Below are 21867 nucleotides of genomic sequence, written 5' to 3'. Positions count from 1 at the left end.
CCTTTCTTATCTCCTTGTACAAAGCTCAAGTCCAAGTGGATCAAAGATCTTCACATTAAACCAGGGACAGTGAAACTAACAGAAGAGAAAGTGGGGGAAGAGCTTAGAACATATAGGTACAGTGGAAATCTTCCTGAACAGAACACCAATGGCCTGTGCTCTAAGATCAAGAATAGACAAAAGGGACCTCATAAAATTGCAAAGCTTCTGTAAAGCAAAGGACACTGTCAATAGGACAAAAAGGCAACCAACAGATTGGAAAAATATCTTTACCAATTCCATATCTGAGCGAGAGCTAATATCCAATATATATCCAACAAGAATTCTCAACTGAGGAGTACTAAATTCCTGAGAAGCACCTAAAGAAAAGTTCAACATTCTTAGTCATCAGAGAAATGCAAATCAAAACAACCCTGAAATCCACCTCACACCAGTCCAAAGGGTTAAGATAAAACACTCAGATGACAGCAGATGCTGACAGTTATGTGGAGAAAGAGGAACACTCTTCTACTCTTGGTGGGGTTGTAAGCTGGTACAACCACTCTGGAAATCAGTCTGGAGGTTCCTCAGAAAATTGGACATAGTACTACCTGAAAACCCAGCTATACTACTCCTGGGCATATACACAAAAGATGCTCCAACATGCTCCACTATGTTTATAGCAGCCTTATTTATAATAGCCAGAAGCTATAAGAACCCAGATGTCCATCAACAGAGGAATAGATACAGAATTGTGGTACATATACACAATAGAGTACTACTCAGCTATTAAAAACAATGATCTCATGAAATTCTCAGGCAAATAGATAGAACTAGAAAATAGCATCCTGAGTAAAGTAACCCAGTCACAAAAGAACACACATGGTATGCACTCACTAATGAGCAGATACTAGCCCAAAAGCTCTGACTACCCAAGAAACAATTCACAGACCTTATGAAGCAATTATGATAGAAGACCAAAATGTGGATGCTTCAGTACTTCTTAGAAGGGAGAACAAAATACTCACGGGAGGAACTCTAGAGACAAATAGAAGAGCAGGGACTGAAAAAAAAGAGCATCAAGAGACTGCCTCACCTGGGATCCATCCCATATGCAGCCACCAAACCAAGCACTATTGCTGATGCCAAGTAGTGCTTACTGGCAGGAGCCTGATATGGATGCCTCCTCACTGGCTCTGCCAGAGTCATACTGATACAGACGAGGATGCTTGCAGCTAACCACTGGACCGAGCACAGGGACCCCAATGGAGGAGCTAGAGAAAGGACTGAAAGAGCTGAAAGGGTTTCCAACCCCATGGGTAGAACAAAATTATCAACCAACCAAACCCACCACAGCTCCCCGGGACTAAAACACCAACCAATGAGTTCATACAGAGAGACCCATGGCCCTAGTTACAGCAGAGGAGATCATTTTCTGGCATCAAAGGGAGGAGAGGCCTTTGGTCCAGTAAAGGCTCATTTTCCCAGTTTAGGGGAATGACAAAGCACTGAAGGGGAAGTGGGTGGCTGGTAGTGGGAACATCATCATGGAAGCAAAGGGGGAGGAGATAGGGAGGAAAAGGGGATAGCATTTGAAATGTAAATACAGAGAATATCCAATAAAAATATAAATAAAATAAATAAAAAATAAAATGTCTAAATAGGACCTGGAACACACTGGTCCACCTATTTACAGGCCTGAATTAGGCAGAGAATCAATGACAAGCCTACAATCGCTAGTTACCATTGTTAATGCCTCATCTATACTCATTATCCACCAGTGCACTTCTAAAAGTCCTAGTCACCCTGTCTTACAGCTGAATGGGGTTCAGAGAGCAAAAGCTGGAACCCATTGAAATTCAATGACACACTCTACAGTTTGTGCAGAATCCATTTTTGTTACTAAGTATAATATACGCCAAATCCTCTAAAAACATTTTGTGTGAACTATATAACTTAACTGACTCCAGAAGGAAGTACAGAGACTACAATACCATAAAGACTGGCAAAAGAGCACACACCAGACAACCAGCAGAGGTACCAAGTTGACACCGTAGCTGCTTATACACCTAACACTCTGAAAATAGTATTAGCCAAGCTCTTTATATCTTAAATGCAAATTAACAGCAGAAAATAGTAGGTGAATATATATCAGAGAAGTAGGTCACCTAATTTCTGGTTCAGTAATACTTTCTAAAAATTGACTAATTTCATAAAATGATCTAAATTTTCTCCATTAAGAAGTGTTCAAAATGAAAAAATAATTGAGTTCAAAACAAAAGAATTAGTAACATTATGTATCAGAAAATACTGGGGCTTAATAACTGCTGGGGTTGGTCTTGTGCACTGTGTATTCAGATGCTGAGTTCTATACCCCAAGCACTCTGGACATGGGCAATTTATTTTTACTTATTTATTTATTAGATACTCTGTATTTACATTCGAGATGTTATCCCTTTACCCTGCCCGCCCTCATCCTCTCTCCCCCTCCATTTGCCTTCACAAAGGTGCACTTCCTTCTGACCCCCTTTCCACCCCACTGTCTTGTCATTCCCCTACATTGGGAAAATGTGCCCTTCCTGGACCAAAAGCCTCTTCTCACATTGATGCCAGACACTGCTATCTTCAGCTACATATGCAACTAGATCAATAGGTCTCTCAAAGTGCACACTAAGGTTGGTGCTTTACTCCATGGGAGTTTTGGAAGCTTTGGCTGGTTGATAATATTGTTCTTCCCATGAAGTTAAAACCCCTTTCAGCTCCTTAGGTCCTTTCTTTAGCAACTTTATTGGGGTCCCTGAGTTCAGACCAATGGTTAGCTGCAAGCATGCTAAACTGTATCTATACGACTCTAGCATAGTCCCTGAGGAGGCATCTCTGTCTGGTTTCTGTCCATAAGTACTTTTTAGGATCAGCTGTAGTGCTTGGATCAGGTGACTGCAGATGTGGTGGATCTCAAGGTGAGGCGGCTTCTGAGTGATCTTTTCTTCAATCCCTGTTCCTCTGTTTGACCTTGCATTTCTTCCTATGAGAGTTTTGTTCTCTTTTAAGAAGGACTGAGACATCCCCATTTTGGCCTTCCTTCTTTTTTGAGCTTCATAACATCTGTGAATTGTTTCTTGGGTATTCAGAGCTTTCTGGGGCTAGTATGTACTTATCAGTGAGTGCATACCATGTGTGTTCTTTTGTGACTGGGTTACTTCACTAAGGATGATATTCTCTAGTTCCATCCAATTGCCAATGAATTTCATAAAGTCATTGTTTCTAATAGCTGAGTAGTACTCCATTGTATAAATGTACCACAATTCTGTATCTATTCATCTGTTGATGGACATCCGGGTTCTTTCCAGCTTCTGTCTATTATAAATAAGGCTGCTATAAACATGGTGGAGCATGTGTCCTTGTTATATGTTGGAGCATCTTTTGGGTATATGCCCAGGAGTGGAATATCTGGGTTTTCAGGTAGTACTATGCCTCTTTCTCCACATCTGTACCAACATCTGCTGTCACCTGAGTTTTTTATCTTAGCAACGTGGAATCTCAGGGTTGTTTTGATTTGCATTTCCCTTATGATTAGGAATGTTGAACATTTCTTTAAGTGTTACTCAGCCATTACATGTTTCTCAGCTGAGAATTCTTTGTTTAGCTCTGTACCCCTGTTTTAATAGGATTATTTGATTCTCTATAGTCTAGCTTTCTGAGTTCTTTGTATATATTGGATACTAGGCTCCTAGCAGATGTAGGATTAGTAAAGATCCTTTCCCAATCTGTAGACTGCCATTTTGTCTTTTTAACAGTGTCCTTAGCCTTATAGAAGCTTCACAATTTCATGAGGTCCCATTTGTTGATTCTTGATCTTATAGCACAGGCTATTGGTGTTCTATTCAGGAATTTTCCCCCTGTGCCTGTGTGTTCTAAGCTCTTCCCTACTTTCTCTTTTACTAGTTTCAGTGTACCTGGTTTTATGTGGAGATCTTTGATCCACTTTCACTTGAGCTTTGTACAAGGAGATAGGAAGGGATCTATTTGCATTCTTCTGCATGCTGACTGCCAGTTGAACCAGAACCATTTGTTGAAGAGGCTGTCCTTTTTCCATTGAATGTTTTTAGCTTCTTTGTCAAAGATTAGGTAACCATATGTGTGTGGGTTCAGTTCTGGGTCCTCAATTCTGTTCAACTGAGCTACCTGCCTATCTCTGTACCAATGCCATGCAGTTTTTATCACAATTGCTTTGTAATATAGCTTGAGATCAGGGATAGTGATTCCCCCAGAATTGTTTTTATTCTTGAGAATAGATTTCATTATTCTAGGTTTTTTGTTATTCCAGATGAATTTGCAAATTGCTTTTTCCAACTCTATGCAGAATTGAGTTGGAATTTTGATGGGGATTGCATTAAATCTGTAGACTGCAATTGGCCATTTTTACAATGTTGATCCTGCCAATCCATGAGCATGGGAGATCCTTCCATCTTTCTGAATCTTCTTCAATTTCCTTCTTCAGAGTCTTGAAGTTCTTCTCATAGAAATCCTTCACTTGCTTGGTTAGGGTCACCCCAAGATATAGCCAGCCACTTTGCTGAAGTTGTTTATTAGTTGTAAAAGTTCTCTGGTAGAATTTTTGGGGTCACTTAAGTATACTATCATATCATCTGCAAATAGTGATATTTTTGACTTCTTCCTTTCCAATATGAATCCCTTTGATTTCATTTTGTTGTCTAATTGCTCTGACCAGGGCTTCCAGTACTATACTGAATAGGTAGGAAAAGTGTGGGCAGCCTTGTCTAGTCCCTAATTTTAATGGGATTGCTTCCAGTTTCTCTCCATTTATTTTGACGTTGGCTACTGGTTTGCTGTATATTGCTTTTACTATGTTAAGGTATGGGCCTTGGATTCCTGATCTTTCCAAGACTTTTATCATGAAGGGGTGTTAAATTTTGTTTAATGATTTCTCAGCATCTAGTGAGAGGAACATGTGTTTTTTTTTTTTTTTTTTTTTTTTTTTTTTTTGTTTGAGTTTGTTTATATGGTAGATTACGTTGATGGATTTCCCTATGTGTTGAATAATCCTTGCATCCCTGGGATAAAGTCTACTTGTTCATGGTGAATGATTGTTTTGATGTGTTGTTGTATTCGGTTTGAAATAATTTTATTGAGTATTTTTGCATTGATGTTCATGAGAGAAATTGGTCTGAAGTTCTCTTTCTTTGTAGTGTCCTTGTGTGGTTTCGGTATGAGTGAATTGTGGTTTCAAAGAACGAGTTGGTTAGTGTTCCTTCTGTTTCTATTTTGTGGAATAGTTTGGAAAGTATAGGTATTAGGTCTCCTATAAAAGTCTGATAGAATTCTCCACTAAACCCATCTGGTCCTGGGCTTTTTTGGTTGGGTAGCTTTTGATGACTGCTTCTATTTCTTTAGGTGTTAGAGGACTGTTTAGATGGTTTATCTGATACTGATTTAACTTTGGTACCTGGTATCTATCTAGAAATTTATCCATTTCCTCCAGATTTTTCAGTTTTGTTGAGTATAGACTTTTGTAGTAGGATCTGGTGATTTCTTGAATTTCCCTCAGTTTCTGTTGTTATGTCTTCCCTTTCATTTCTGATTTTGTTAATTTGGATTCTCTCTCTTTGCCCTCTAGTTAATCTGGCTAAGAGTTTATCGATCTTGTTGATTTTCTCAAAAAAACTAGCTCTTGGTTTTGTTGATTCCTTGTATAGTTCTTTTTGTCTCTATTCTTTTTGGTTGATTTCTGCTCTGAGTTTGATTATTTCTTGCCGTCTAGTCCTCTTGGGTGAATCTGCTTCTTTTTGTTCTAGAGCTTTCAGCTGTGCTGTCAAGCTGCTAGTGTATGCTCTCTCCAGTTTCTTTTTAGAGGCACTCAGAGCTATGAGTTTTCCTGCCAGTACTGCTTTCATTGCATCCCATAAGTTTGAGTATGTAGTGGTGTCATTTTTGTTAAATTCTTAAAAATTCTTGATTTCTTTCTTTATTTCTTCCTTGACCATATTATCATTGAGCAGAGCATTGTTCAGCTTCCATGTGTATGTTGGCTTTTTGTTGTTATTAAAAACAAGCCTTAGTCCATGGTGATCTGATAGTATGCATGGGAGTATTTCGATCTTCTTGTATCTGTTGAGGCTTGTTTTGTGACAGAATGTATGGTCAATTTTGAAGAAGGTATTGAGAAGAAAGTATATTCTTTTGTTTTTGGATGAAATGTCCTATAAATGTCATTTAATTTCAGTTGATTCAAAACCTCTGCTAGTTTTGCTGTCTTCATGATTTTTCCATTGATGAGAGTGGGGTGTTGAAGTCTCCCACTATTATTGTGTGTGATGAAATATATAATTTGAGCCTCAGTAGGGTTTTTTATGAATATGGGTGTTCTTGTATTTGGGGCATAGATATTCAGGATTGAGAGTTCATCTTGATTGATTTTTCCTGTGATGAGTAAAAAGTGTCCTTCCTTATCTTTTTTGATAACTTTTGGTTGAAAATCTATTTTATTTGATATTAGAATAGCTACTCCAGCTTGTTTTCTGGGCCCATTTTCTTGGAAGGTTTTTCCCAGCCTTACTCTGAAGTAGTGTCTGTCTTTATCTCTCAGATGAGTTTCCTATATGCAGCAAAATGTTGGATCCTGATTACATATCCAATCTGATGGTCTATGTTACTTTATTGGAGAATTGAATCCATTGATGTTAAGAGAAATTATGGAATAGTGATTTTTGTTTCCGTTATTTTTGTTGTTAGAGGTAGACTTATGTTTGTGTGCTTTTCTTCTTTTGGTTTCTTTGCATGATATTTTTTGCTTTGCCTTGGGTGTAGTTTCCTTCCTTGCGTTGAGTTTTTCCATTTATCATCCTCTGTAGGGCTGGATTTGTAGACAGAGTAAATTTGGCTTTGTCCTGGAATATCTTGGTTTCTCCATCTATGATGACTGAGAGTTTTGCTGGATATAGTAACCTGGGCTGGCATTTGTGTTCTCTTAGGGTCTGTATGACATCTGTCCAAGATCTTCTAGATTTCATAGTCTCTGTTGAGAAATCTGGTGTAATTCTGATTGGTCTGCCTTTATATGTTACTTGTCCTTTTTCCCTTACAGCTTTTAGGATTCTTTCTTTGTTTTGAATATTTGGTGTTTTGACTATTATGTGTCGAGAGAAGTTTCTTTTCTGGTCCAATCTATTTGAAGTTCTGTAGGCTTCCTGTATGTTCATGGTCATCTCATTCTTAAGGTCAGGGAAGTTTTCTTCTATGATTTTGTTGAAGGTATTTACTGTGTCTTTTAGTTGATATTCTTCGCCCTCTTCAACACCTAGTATTGTTATGTTTGGTTTTCTCATTGTGTCTTCTATCTCCTGGACATTTTGGGTTTGTAGCTTTTTGGTTTTTGCATCTTCTCTGTTGTTTCAATGTTTTCTATGTTTTCTTCTGCCCCTGAGATCCTTTCTTCCATATATTGTATTCTGTTGGTGATGCTTGTATCTGTGACTCCTGTTTTCTTTTTTTGGTTTTCCATCTCCAGGGTTGTCTTTTTTGTGGTTTCTTTATTGTTTCTATTTCCATTTTCAATTTTTTTCATCTGTTTGGGTGTGTTTTCCTGTAGTTCTTTGAGTGATTTTTCCTGGTTCTCCTGTAATTGTTTAAGGGAGTTATTTATGGCCTTCTCCAAGATTTCCATCATCATCATGAAGTATGATTTCAAGTCTAGGTCTTGTTTTTCTGGTATGTTTGGCAATCTACTACTTGCTGTTGTGGGAGAGCTGGGTTCTGATGTTGCTAAGTTGTCTTGGTTTCCATTGCTTAGGTTCCTTCACTTTCCTCTTGCCATCTTGTTGTCTGTGATTACAGGTGCTCTTGTTGTCTATGACTGGAGCCTGTCTCTCTTGTGGATCTGAGGGCCCATAGGCTCAGGAAGAAAATTGCTTCCAAGTGTTCGGCTTCTGATTTCAGTGGCTCTGTTCTGTCTCCATGGGCTCAGGTGGGAGAGCTCTTGCAAGACTTCTCTAGGGGCTCAGCCATGTGCAGGCAGGTCCTGAGTTTTGATCACAGTAGCCTGGCACTCTTGTGGGGCCGAAGAGGACCTGATTCCAGAGTGTACCAAGCTAGCTGGCCTCCTATCCCTCCTGGGGCAGCCTGAAGGGTATGTGGCAAGCTTCTGTTGGCTCACGTAGGAGAGCACTTGCAAGGCTCCTCTGCGGGCTCAGCTGTGTGCAGGCGGTTCCTGAGTCTTAATGGTGGTCCCCATGCCCTCTCTCTGGTCCAGAAAAGTCCCAATGACATGGGCACTTTATTGACCTGTGTGCTGTAAAGAGTGCTACCCAATAATCCTTGACTGGTAACTAAAAAGCTGGTAAGTACATAGTCTATGGCAGAGTAAAGAGGAAGGTGAAACTTTGGATTAAGTAGGGTATTTCTGGTAGGGATCACAGGGAGAACGGATAAAGGAAGAAGGGGAGGTCCCTGTGAGGCAGGATGAACCATGAGATAGACCCTGAGCATGTAGCCTGAGAAGCTGGCCCTGGGGACACACATGGAACAGAGCAAGACTCAGTTACCAAACAACTCAGGGTCTGTGGTTGGAATATAGGTTAGAATAACTCAGAATGTGCCCAGTTTGGGTGGCAGCTTAATAGAAATATCAGGATTCTGTGTCTTTTGTTAGGGAGCTATACAGGCTAACGTGGGCATGGAAATGCCCTGCAGGTATCTGGGAGCAAAAGAGGGTTGTAGCAACACTCTCCAAAAATATTTCTACTGTAAGTCTACACACACACACACACACACACACACACACACACACACACACACACACAACTGCTCATGGTGAATGTGATATGTTAATACAAATTTCCAAATGTGTAACCCACTTCTTTATTTTATAGCAACTCAAGTACGCTGGGAACGCACAGAAATCCCATATTCCATTGGTAGAACAACAGAAGTTTTGTTTTATTGGATATTCTCTGTATTACAGTTCAGATGTTATCCCCTTCCCCAATCTCTTCCCCATTCCCCCTCCCATTACCTCCATGAAGGTGTTCCCTCTCCCACTTCAGCACCTTGGCATTCCCCTACCCTGGGAAAATGAGCCTTTGGTGGACCAAAGTCCTCTCCTCCCACTGATGTCAGAAAATGCTATCCTCTGCTGCATATGTACCTGGGGCCATGGGTCTCTCCATGTGAACTCATTGGTCGGTACAGCAGAAGTTTTAAAATGCTTATATATATTCTCCAGTGGCAAATAAAAACATGACTCAAGAAGTAAACTTCTCAACACTATAAAGACTCCAAGGAAAACCTAAGCACAAGTAACAGGATCTAAAGACTAAAACTGATACAGGAGCAGAAATAAGTGTCATCACTTTTGTAGATGCCTTCAAAATAAGTCTGAGTCCAAGAGCTCTCCTGCAGTCACTACAGAAGGAACAGTTAAAGAATCTAGCAGCACGGCACTTCTCAGACATCTCCATGGAAGAAAACCGAAACTTTAGAATACTAGGATGGACAGGTACACAAGGGAGTGGAGGGAAGGAAAACGGCAAACCAGGCTACGTGTGTATGAAATCCCAGACACCTCGTGTGCTGACTGGAATGTAACTGTGGTTCTGCTAAGTCTCATTTCAACTGTCCCAGAATTGGAAGAACCATAAACTTACAGTATCCAAACATCGTCTTCAGAATACACCCCAGTGATGACGGAGCCTCTTAGCTGCTTTCCTGCTTCCCTGAAATATTCTTCTGCTGCAGAGACAGAGATGAGAGAAGCTCGTGAACTTTAACATCATGTGTGCTAGGCAGCTGAGACAGACTGTACGGATGGCAGGCTCCATTTCTTTAAAACTTCAAAGGCTTAAGTGTAAACACATAACAGCTAAATCTGTTTTGTGGCATACCTAAAGAGGGATCTATTGATAGGATACAACTGTGGCTTCCTAAACAAATGCTCTCTTAATGTCATTTTTTTTTTTTTTGTTTGTTTTCTAAGATTTATAGAACTTGGGAGCTGGAGAGATGGCTCAGCAGTTAAAAGCATTGGCTGCTGTCTTAATCAGGGTTTCTGTTCCTATACAAACATGACCAAGAAGCAAGTTGGGTTGGAAAGGGTTTATTCAGCTTACACTTCCACATTGCTGTTCATCACCAAAGTCAGGACTGGAACTCAAGCAGGTCAGGAAGCAGGAGCTGATACAGAGGCCATGGAGGGATGTTGCTTACTGGCTTGTTTCCCCTGCCTTGCTCAGTCTGCTTTCTTATAGAACCCAGGTCTACCAGCCCAGGGATGGCATCACCCACAATGGACTTACTGGCTTGCTTTTCCCGGCTTGCTCAGGCTCCTGTCATGACTTCCCTCAGCAATGTACTGTGACCCAGGAATGTCAGCTGAATAAACCCTTTCCTCTTCTAAATAGCTTTGGGTTCGACTATTACATCTCAGCACCAGAACTAAACTGGAACAATCACTAAACAAAGTTTTGTTTTTTAAATGAGGGTAAATAACTGGAACACAATGACCAAATCTTAATGCCATTGATGTTTAGCTACCTTAAACTATTTATTCACTAACCAAGCACTAAAACCCCATTTTAAAATGAGTAGCCAATATAATCTGCAATCACACAAGTAACACAATTTACCAAAAACACAGTTACTCTACTGGAAGTGTATTCCTATTAACTAGTTCTAACCCACGCAAAGACCCAAGTATTTTCTTCATTTATATAAGAAAAAGAGTACAGGTATTATTTGTAGACAAATTATATATATATATATATGTAATCTTTAGGTATATAAAAAGGGGATGGAAAGTATGACATCAAATTTAACATCATATCTGTGATAAGTATTCTAATTCACTAGATTTTTTCCTTTAATATTTTTTCAAGACAGGGTATTTCTACATAGCTTTATCTGTTCTGGAATTCACTATGTAGACCAGGCTGGCCTTGAACTCACAGAGACTACCTGCCTCTGCCTCCTAAGCACTGGGATTGAAGGTGTGCTCCACCACCTCCTGGCCAATTGACTAGATTTTAAAAGCCTAAAGTAGTGGTTCAACCTGTAGGTTGTGATCCCTTTGGGGTCAACGACCCTTTCACAGGGGTTGCGGTAGACCAGAAGAAATATCGGTTATTTTACATTACAATTTATTACAATAGGAAAATTATGGTTACAAAATAGCAATGAAAATAATTTTATGACTGGGCATCACCACAGCATCAGGACCTGTATTAAAGGGTCACGGCATTAGGAAGGTATTAGTGGACATCCTTTCAGGTGTAAAGTTGTGTGAACAAGTGTGTCTCTTTATATCTCTTTCTTGTAATTTGTCATGGGCTCTTTTCCTTCTGTTTGTTTTTGTTTTATCTTATATTTTATTATGATCCCTCAGATGCCAGTCTGTTTTCTAATGGAGACAGAAAAGGGGTGGGTCCATCCAGGAGGAGAGGTGGAGAGGGCCTGGGCGGAGCAGAGGGAAGGAAGACTATAATCAGGATATTGTATGCGAAAAGTTTGCTCTTACTTAAAAAATGAAAATTCAAACACAAGAAAGAAAAAGCGGTGAGCCCTGAGCACTGACACGCACCCTCTGCTTCCTGGTCTGCCTACACTTGAGTAGTGGCCTCATGCTCCTGCCTCCACACCACCCCTGCCAGGTTGAGTAAAACCAGGTCCCCTCCTTTAAGTTGCTTCTTGTCAGGTAATTATTCACAGAAACAAGAAAAATAATGCAAACTCTTTGAGTGATGGTGTCACAGGGTTTTTCCTTCAGATTTCTCCCTATATTTAAAATACACTACAAGAATAATTTTTTAAACAATTATTAAGCAGTAAGTGTTTAAGTCATGCGATATAAAAGCCTGGGCTAAGGAGATGGCTCAGTGGGTGTTTACTATATAAACATAATGAATCCGTGTAACACATTAAAAAACTAAATGCTAGGCAGTGTGCATCTATAATCCAAACACTGTGAGGTGGGGACAGGAGGGTTCCCAGGGCTCTGACTCAAAAAGTAAGGTGGGCAGCTCAGAAGACAGTCTCAAAATGTCAACCTCTGGCCTCTACAGATGTACTCACAGGCAGCTGACTGTTCATGTGTGTGCATGTACATACATGCCCGCTCGCCCGCATGCATGCAGAAAACATGAAATTAAAAAGGAGAGTTCAACTCTATTTACCTGATGTCATGGCCGGACTAAAGAGCCCCAGAACTGACACGCTGGTAAAGCTGAACAGATCTTTATACAATTCCCCATGTAGGTATTTTTCTGCTTCTTGGATGGAAGCTATGTTCACTGGACAGGAAATCTTGTTTCTGGATAAATATATAACTATGTTCAAAATTAATTCTTAAAGATATTTTAGAGTTTATAAAAAATAAAGAAAAAAAGGAAAGACACAGAACCTACCAAACAATAGATTATATAGACTACAAACAATAGATTATATAGAGTACAGACTATAGATTATATAGAGTACAGACTATAGATTATATAGACTACAGACTATAGATATATAGACTACAAACAATAGATTATATAGACTACAAACTATAGATTATATAGACTACAGACTATAGATTATATAGACTACAGACTATAGATTATATAGACTACAGACTATAGATATATAGACTACAAACAATAGATTATATAGACTACAAACTATAGATTATATAGACTACAAACTATAGATTATATAGACGACAGACTATAGATTATATAGACTACAAACAATAGATTATATAGATTACAAACAATAGATTATATAGATGATAAACTATAGATTATACAGACTACTGGACAAAACTATTCTTTTCAAACATCCTGACTCTTTAAATGAAGGTGACAGAACATGCTATTGCATCAGAAGCTTCCGTGATCTCAGCTCTAGGCTCCCTGGCCTATTAAAAGCACATCCACAAAGCATGGAGATAGACAACGGCTCAAACTTAGGCACCTTAGGAGCGAAGCTGAGTACTTACAGCTGGATAAACCTCAAGAGATCTTTAGTTCCCAACATGCCGGTGTAAGACACTGGGCTCTCGCCCTCCTTATATAACTTTACCGCGGGAAATGCAGTGACGTTTTGCTTTGTACATACATCAGACCAGTCTGCACAATTTATCCTGGTGAGAAGGATAGTGGACCTGCCTGAATTAAAGGGAAATGCACATTTTATAAACACTGATACACATCGTTCCTTGCACTATTTCAGTGTTGTATGATCCCACGTCTCCCTTTTGGACCCTTCTGTGGACTCTTCTATTACTGAGTTGGGACCTTCTTGAGCCTCAACTTCTCCTTGAAGTTCCAGACCCAGTTATCTTCAGTGGTGTCTCTGTTATCCTGTGAATGAGCATCTTCTAAACTCTATATGTCTGAAACCAAGTACACTTTCCAGTCTGCCCAGTGGTGAGGAGGACAGTCTTGTGCAGCTAAGAAAACAACGCAATGTTCTCTCATCTCCCTAAGATGCCTACTCAGTCACTCTTTTCAGTTTTACATGCTTCCAGTTGTCTATTTACATGCACTGCCATGGTTCTCTTTGCTGGATAACTACTATAGGTTTCTCCTTCACTTCCCAGACTCAGTATCTCTCAAAATCAAATCTTTTGTGGTACAGCAAACTCCTCCTCACCCATCCCCAATAAGCTTTGTAAGGGTAGGCGTGTGTCAATATGACACTATTTCATGGACACCTTGCTTGGAACCCCGTCTGCACCTGGTCCCTCTGCTACATGCTATGACAGAACTACATTACTCAGTTCCTCCTCGAGTTCTGTAGCTCTGTGTTTATCTGCATCATCTTAATGTCTGTCTTTATGAAGAAAACTCCTTGGGAGAAGGGACTGTGCCTCTATACATTACCATCAAAGCATGTGACTGGGGGGGGCTATTTAAACACAGTGATCTCTTTTCATCCCAGGAAAATGCACAGGACATAAAGCATACATTCTTACTTGTTCAACAATGAAACATGTAACGTTCTCTGAAATTAACCCAGAAATGTTCCTGTCCAAAGGAAAGACAGAGACAAAAAACAGAGCAGAGACTGAAGGAAAGGCCATCCAGAGACCACCCCACCTAGGGATCCATCCATCTGCAGACACCAAACCCAGACACTATTGCTGATGCCAAGAAGTTCTTGCTGACAAGAGCCTGGTGTGGCTGTTCCCTGAGAGGCTCTACCAGCACCTGATAAATACAGATGCAGATTCTCACAGCCAACCAACTGGACTGAGCCTGGGGACCATAAAGAAAGAGCTAGGGGAAGGAATGAAGGAGCTGAAGGGGATTGCAACCCCACAGGAAGAACAATATCAACTAAAGAGACCACTCAGAGCTCCCAGAGACTAAACCACCAACCAAAGAGTATACACAGAGGGACCCATGGCTCCAGCTGCAAATGTAGCAGAGGATGGCCTTATCTGACACCAATGGGTATGGAGGCCCTTAGTTCTGTGGAGGTTTGATGCTAGAGGGGTGAGGCAGGGGTGGGTGAGTGGGTGAAGGAGCACCCTCATAGGTGCAAAGGGGGCGGTGGTTGTCTGGTAAGCTACCGGGCACCCCTTAATCAGGTTATGTGAAGTAAAAATGTGCATCCTGAATGTAAGCAGTACCTTACTGTGGCAGCCAGACTCAGGGAGTCCTGAGGGAACCTTGTTCTGCTGCCCTGTCTCGCCAACGAGCCTCCCTGTTCATCTGCTCAGTTGCTGCTGCTTCTACTTCTGATACATTTCTTTGCTGGTATCAGAGCCTAACTTCTTTAAGCTTCCAATCCAGACTGAGGGCTCTGCAGGATTCTTCCAAAATCACTGCAATTGCAGAGGCATCCAGCTTCGTGAACTGGGCAGCCACTGGGCTCGAGGGCTGTCCATGTAGAAACAGCCATGTTGGGTTACCTAGCCACGTTGTGTAAGCCAACCTAACAGATCCTGTTTTGATATATTCATCCTACTGGCTCTGTTCCTCTAGAGATCCTGATGGTAAGTATAAAATGCTCCAGAATCTAGATGTTATTGGGTGTTCACATAGCACAAGTGGAAAACTCTACAGACTAATGTGACAAACTATAACCAGAAATTACACGGATGCTATATTTACGAGATGTACGTAAGATCTTAGTCTCATCCCCAAGATATCTCATTATATCGTTATATAAATTTTATATCATATTAAAATTAAATAATTTATTTCCAAATTAAATACACCCAAACTACTTCTATTCTTCAGTTTTTCAGGTATAAAATATTTAACCTGTATAGCAGTGATCACAGAAGTGAAATACTATTGGTATTGATATTAATGAGCTGCTTGGTTTTTATCAACTGGACATAAATACAGGCATTATCTGCAAAGAGGGAATCATGATTGAGGAAATGCCTTCAGCAGACTGACCTGTAGGCACATCTGTGGAGCACTGTCTAACTAATGATTGATGGAGGAGGGCATAGCCCACTGTGGATGGTATCAACCTGGCCAGGTAGTCCTGCGTTGCTTAAGAAATCGGGCTGATAAAACCAAGGAGAGCAAGCCAGTAAGCAATATTTCTTCATGGCCTCTAATCCAGTCCTGCCTGTAATTCCTTCCCTGGGTTCCTTCCATGAAAGACTATAAGGATAAATAAACCCTCTTGTTCCTAAGTTGCTATTCGTAACTGTGGTTTGTCTTAGCTACAGAAATCAAGACACCGAATCCCCTGCAACCCATCAGCCACACAAGCCAGGGAAGCAGGTCTCCAGACCTTCATTCTATTCTCTGTCAAATCCAATCGTCCTGTAGCTGATCTTGTACACTCACCTATGGAAATGATGGCCTTTCCTTCCTCTCTGCTTCCATCTCTAGTGGACCATGCAGATCTTCTCCTGTAGCCTTCCTGACCACCTATCCCTTTGCCTCAGGCAGCAATGCCCTCAGACATTCCTTGGGAACCCCCCATGCTCACCAGGGGAGCTGGTTGGTAATTTTCAGTTCTTTATTCTCATTCTCACTTTTCTCTCCCCACCCTTCCAGTCTGATCTCTAGCCCAGTAGCAGACTACCTACTGCAGCCTCTCCTTACTCTCTACTACCAATCCCAGGGGAATGCGCGTGTACTTGTGGAACAACCTGCTCTCCTCTCTTCTGTGGACTCCATCAGCCCACTTCATGCCCATTTCCATGCCTAAGCATCCCAATACCCAAACCACATTCTTTCTGGAACACCCAGTAGTCACAACTGGCAATATCTCAGAAGCATTCCCTACCAGGTAACCCACCTGTAAATACCAGAGGGGGCAGCAGAAACCAATGAGCAGAATATCAACACAACGAAGACACATTAGGACCCAGATGCCTAGAGACGGGCATAAAAACTCATCAGCAGCCAAGACAAATGTCATCACTAAAGCCCAGCAACTCAAACACAGCAGGCCCTAAAAATGCAGCATCGCTGAAGAAGTCAACGTCCTCAATACAGCCTTTATGAATATGGGAGACGTCCTTAAAGAGGAAATTAATAAATCCATTAAAGAAATCTAGGAAAGTACAAATAAATAGTGGGAGGCAATGAAGCAACTGTTTGAGACTTGAAAGTGGAATATGAGTCAATAAAGAAAACATAAACTCAGGAAAATCTAGAAATGAAAACTTCAAAAACTGGAAAAGGAATCTCAGAGGTTAAGTGCACCAACAGAATACAAGAGATCCAAGAGTCTCAAGAAGGGAAGACAAGATAAAAGAAATGGAGGCCTTGGTCAAAGGAAATGGTAATTTTATTTTAAACTTGAGGCACAAAACATCCAGGAAATCTGTGACACTATAAAAAGACTAAATCTAAAAGTGACAAAATAGAAGAGAAAAAAAAAAAAAAAAAAAAAAAAAACACAGGTCAAAGGCACAGAAAAATATTTTAAACAAACTATTAGAAGAAAATTTCCCTAATGAAGACGGTGCCTATCAAGATACAAGAAACATACAGAGCAACAAAAATAGACTAAAACAAAAAAGACAGTTTCCATGACACATAATAATTAAAACAACAGAAGTACAGAACAAAGAAAGAATACTAAAAACTGCAAGATAGAGAGGCCAAATAACATATAAAGGCAGACATATTAGAATGAAGCCTGACTTCTCAATGGAGACCATCCAGAAGGGCCTAGACAGATATTCTCCAAATTCAAAGAGACCAGAATGAACTACTACTAAGCAAAACTTTCAATCACAGCAGATGATAAAAGGTATTCCATGATAAAACCAAATTTAAGAAGTATTGATCTATAAATCTAGCTCTACCAAAAATGCTAGAAGGAAACTTCCTCTCAAAAAGGTTGACCACACCCAAGAAAGCAGAAGGAATAAATAACCCCAGACCAGCAAACCAAAATAAGAGGTGGGGGAGGGGGAAGAACATCACAACTACAAAATAAACACTGCCCATTTATAACTTTCAACACCAATGGTCTCAATTTCCCAATAAGAAGACACAGACTAACAGAATGGATTAAAAAATAAGATCCATCCTTCTGCTGCATCCAAGAAACATGCCCTAACATCAAAGATAGACAACACCTCGGGGGAAAAAATTGGGAAAAGATACTGTAAGCAAATGGACCTATGAAGCAAGCCAGTATAGCCATTTTAATATCTGACAAAACAGACCCAATGTTAAACTAATCACAAGAGTTAGGAAAGGACAGACACTACATACTCATCAGAGGAAAATCCTAACAAGAGAACACTGCAGTTCTTAACACGTATGCACCAAACGCAAGAATACAAAGTTTATAAAAGAAAGTGCTTCAGCTTAAATCACATATTAACTCATAATGGGTAACTACCATAGCCAACTCTCACCAATAGATAGAGGTCATCCAGACAAAAAAACTAACCAAAAAAAAAAAAAAAAAAAAAAAAATGGAACTACCATCATAAACTAAATAGACCTAAGAGATTTACAAAACATTTCACCAAACACACACATACACACACACACACAGACACACACACACACACACACACACACACACACACACACCACCACACATTCTTCTCATGGAACATTCTCCAAAACTGACCACATATTTGAACACAAGACAGATCTCAGCAGGTACAAGAAAACTAACACCCAGCATTCTCTGAACATATTAAAACTGTTTATCAACAACAGAACCAACAGAAGACTTACAAGCTCATGGAAACTGAGCAACTCTCTACTGAATAAAAATAGGTCAAGACAGAAATGAGGAAGGAAATGAAAAACTTTCTAAAACTGATTGCAAATGAAGTCACAACATGCCAAAGTCTATGGCACTCAATAAAGGCAGTTCAGAGGAAAGTCCACAGCACTAAGTGCCCACATAAAGATAGATCTCATACTAGAAAGCTCTAAACCAAAAACAAACAAAAAATCACACCCAAAAGGAGTGGACAGCAAGAAATGACCAAACTCAGGGCTGAAAGCAATAAAACATAAACAATACCACAACAAAATTACAAAGAATCAATGAAACAAAGAGTTTTTATTTTCTAAGGAAAAAATGGCAAGATTGGCTAATCCATAGACAAGTGACTAAGAATCCAAGAGAGTAGATCCAAATTAACAAAACTAGACACAAAAGGGTACAGACAGAACAACAGACACTGAGGAAATTCTGAGAATCACAGGTTGTACTTTTAAAACCTCTACACCAAATTGGAAAATCTAAAAGAAATGGATAACTTTCTTAATACATACCAGTTAAAAAGTTAAATCAAGACCAGATAAGGAATATAAACAGACCTATTACCCCTAGTGAAATACCAGCAATATGTCTCCCATTTAAAAAGAAAGAAAAAGCCAAGGCCAGATGGCACTAGCAATGAATTCTCTGAGACTTTTAATCCCAATACTCTTCAAATTATTCCACAAATAAAAACAGAAGGAACACTGTCTATTTTTTTTTTTTTTGAGGCTGCAGTTACACTGATACCTCAACCATACAGAAAGACAAAGACAGACAATTGCAGACCAACTTCCACTATCAACACTGTCGCAAAAATTCTCAACAAAATACTTACAAACCAAATCTAAGAACACATCAAAAAGATGCCTGCCATCATCAAGCAGACATCCCAGAGATGCTGGGCCGAAGGCGCCACTGTGTAAACTGATAAATGTGGCACACCATGTAAACAAACTGACAGATAAAGACAGAACGACTGTCTCAGATGCAGAAAAGGCTTTGACAAAACCCTTCAAGATGAGTCCTGGAGATGTTAGGAACACAGGGGACATATCTCAGTATAACATAGGCAACTTAAAACAAGCCAATAGCCAACATCAGCGTAAGTGAAAGTTAACTCAAAGCATTTCCACTAAAATCAGAAACAAATCAAAAGTATCCACTTTCTCCATAACCACTCAATACAACAAATTAGAGAAGTCTTAAGTGGAGGAATGGGACAAATGAAGGAGACCAAGGGGACACAAACAGAAAGGAAGAAGTCAATGTGTCTTTATGTGTAGATGATACCGTAGTATACACAAGGGCACTAATGTACAGATAAGATCTTAACAATTCCACCAGAAAACTCCTACAACTGATAAGCTCTTTCAGCAAATTAGGTTACAAAATTAACTTACGAAAAAATCTGTAGCCTTCCTACATACATATGACAGAGTCAAAAACATGGAAATAACACCCTTCAAAATAGCCTCAAAAATCTACAAATCCAATGTAATCCCCAACACAATTCCTCACAGAACTTGAAAGGCAATTTTCAGCTTCCTGTAGAAACCCAAAAGCTCAGGGTGAATAAAGCGGTCCCGAATGAATGTAAAACCTGCTGGAGACGCACCACCACGTTCATTTACTCACCGAGTCCTGGAGCCGAGTCTAAGTTCTGTGGGCTCTGTTTGTTTGTTTGGTTTGGTTTTTGGTTTTGGTGGGGATTTTTGCATCTTTAAGATGGTTTTGCATAAAGTTTCACATTCAGATCAAAAAAATAAGCATGTATACCACAGAATAATACCTTTCAATTTAACTGCTGCATCAATATAGGACTGCAGAGACGCCATGGATGCCGCGTGCCCTAAAAAGTCAGAAAATCCAACAGACATCAGGGCAGGATTATGTATGTCTCTCACACACACACACACATGCAGGTGTGCTTACGTACATCACACACACACATACACACACACACACACACACACACACACATGCAGGTGTGCTTATGTACATCACACACACACATACACACACACACACATACACATGCAGGTGTGCTTATGTACATCACACACATACACACACACATTCAGATGTGCTTATGTACATCACACACATACACACACACATGCAGATGTGCTTATGTACATCACACACACACACACATGCAGATGTGCTTATGTACATCACACACACACATACACACACACACACACATACACATGCAGATGTGCTTATGTACATCACACACACACACACACACACACACACACATGCAGATGTGCTTATGTACATCACACACACACACACACATGCAGGTGTGCTTATGTACATCACACACACACACACACACATGCAGATGTGCTTATGTACATCACACACACACACACACACATATGCAGGTGTGCTTATGTACATCACACACACACACACACACACACATATGCAGATATGCTTATGTACATCACACACACACACATACACATGCAGATGTGCTTATGTACATCACACACACACACACACACACATGCAGGTGTGCTTATGTACATCACACACACACACATGCAGGTGTGCTTATGTACATCACACACACACATGCAGGTGTGCTTATGTACATCACACACACACATGCAGGTGTGCTTATGTACATCACACACACACACACACATGCAGGTGTGCTTATGTACATCACACACACACACACACATACACATGCAGATGTGCTTATGTACATCACACACACACACACACATGCAGATGTGCTTATGTACATCACACACACACACACACACACACACACACACACATACAGATATGCTTATATACATCACACACACAAACACACACACACAGAGCTATGTGGGAACTACCAAAACTAGAATTTCCAAATTACAGACCTCATACTACAAAGTTCCCAGTAGTATTCAATCACTTATACTGATTCCAAATGCAACTAATATTTTCATCCATACTGGACACAGTGAAATGGCATTACTTGAAAATAATCGATTTCCTATGGTACTATAAAAATGTTGATATATCTAAAATAGTTACATTCAATAATACTAGCTTTGAAAGGTAACTTGCTGGATTTCTAGCTTAATCATTGACCTTCACTTTGTAAATTATATATCAGGAATCACAGAAAGTAAGTGTCCCTCCTTAGAATCAGAAGTAAATGCTTCAAGTCGACTTGAGGCATTAAAACTATGCCTATATATATGTGTGTGTGTGTGTATATATATATACACACACTTGGGAAGCACCATGAAACCCATCGTTTTAATCCTCGCATGTTAGCTAGCGTCCTCTCAGAGCCCATACTCACAGGCAGCATAGAAAAGCACCATGCTGTCAGAAGCTGCGACCGTTGTGTTGAACGTCTCCTCTGTGAGCTCCAGCAACAACTCCAGAGGGAGCGGCCTCCTGTCTCTGTACACGGTTCCTGCAACCTCATCATCTTCAACAGCTAAAATGTTTTTAAAGAAGTTAACTGACATAACTAAATAAGTAAATGTTTGAAATGTCACGAGCCATCACAGGAAAAGTGGGCTCCACCGCTCTGCGTGGATGTGACCTCAGGAAAGTCCCATGACTGTGTAAACTGACTCTATTAATGGAGGCCGAAGCTAGCTCTTGCAGCTGACACAATCAGAGAGTTGTGTCAGCCCTATGAATAAGCCAGAGTGA

At 40.1% G+C, this 21867-nt stretch overlaps 1 protein-coding gene across 3 annotated transcripts in view; it reads right to left on the bottom strand.

Moving 5' to 3' along the window:
• The window catches only part of TXNDC16 (thioredoxin domain containing 16), a 77427-nt gene that overhangs the window by 13120 nt on the left and 42440 nt on the right, over positions 1–21867 (bottom strand). For 2 of the 3 annotated variants that reach the window (XM_080917324.1, XM_080917326.1), the window contains exons 12-16: positions 21506–21646; positions 19979–20038; positions 12968–13136; positions 12162–12298; positions 9642–9726 (exon numbers count right to left, since the gene is read on the bottom strand). In XM_080917324.1, the coding sequence (XP_080773450.1) occupies positions 9642–9726; positions 12162–12298; positions 12968–13136; positions 19979–20038; positions 21506–21646 (592 nt within the window). The remainder of the gene's footprint in view (positions 1–9641; positions 9727–12161; positions 12299–12967; positions 13137–19978; positions 20039–21505; positions 21647–21867) is intronic. The other variant, XM_080917325.1, reaches the window with a different exon arrangement.

The sequence above is a fragment of the Micromys minutus genome, assembly GCF_963924665.1.
Source record: "Micromys minutus genome assembly, chromosome: 5".
Classification (NCBI taxonomy): Eukaryota; Metazoa; Chordata; class Mammalia; order Rodentia; family Muridae; genus Micromys; species Micromys minutus.
Note: the sequence above shows the minus strand (reverse complement) of the source record. Positions and strands in the feature narration are given on the sequence as shown.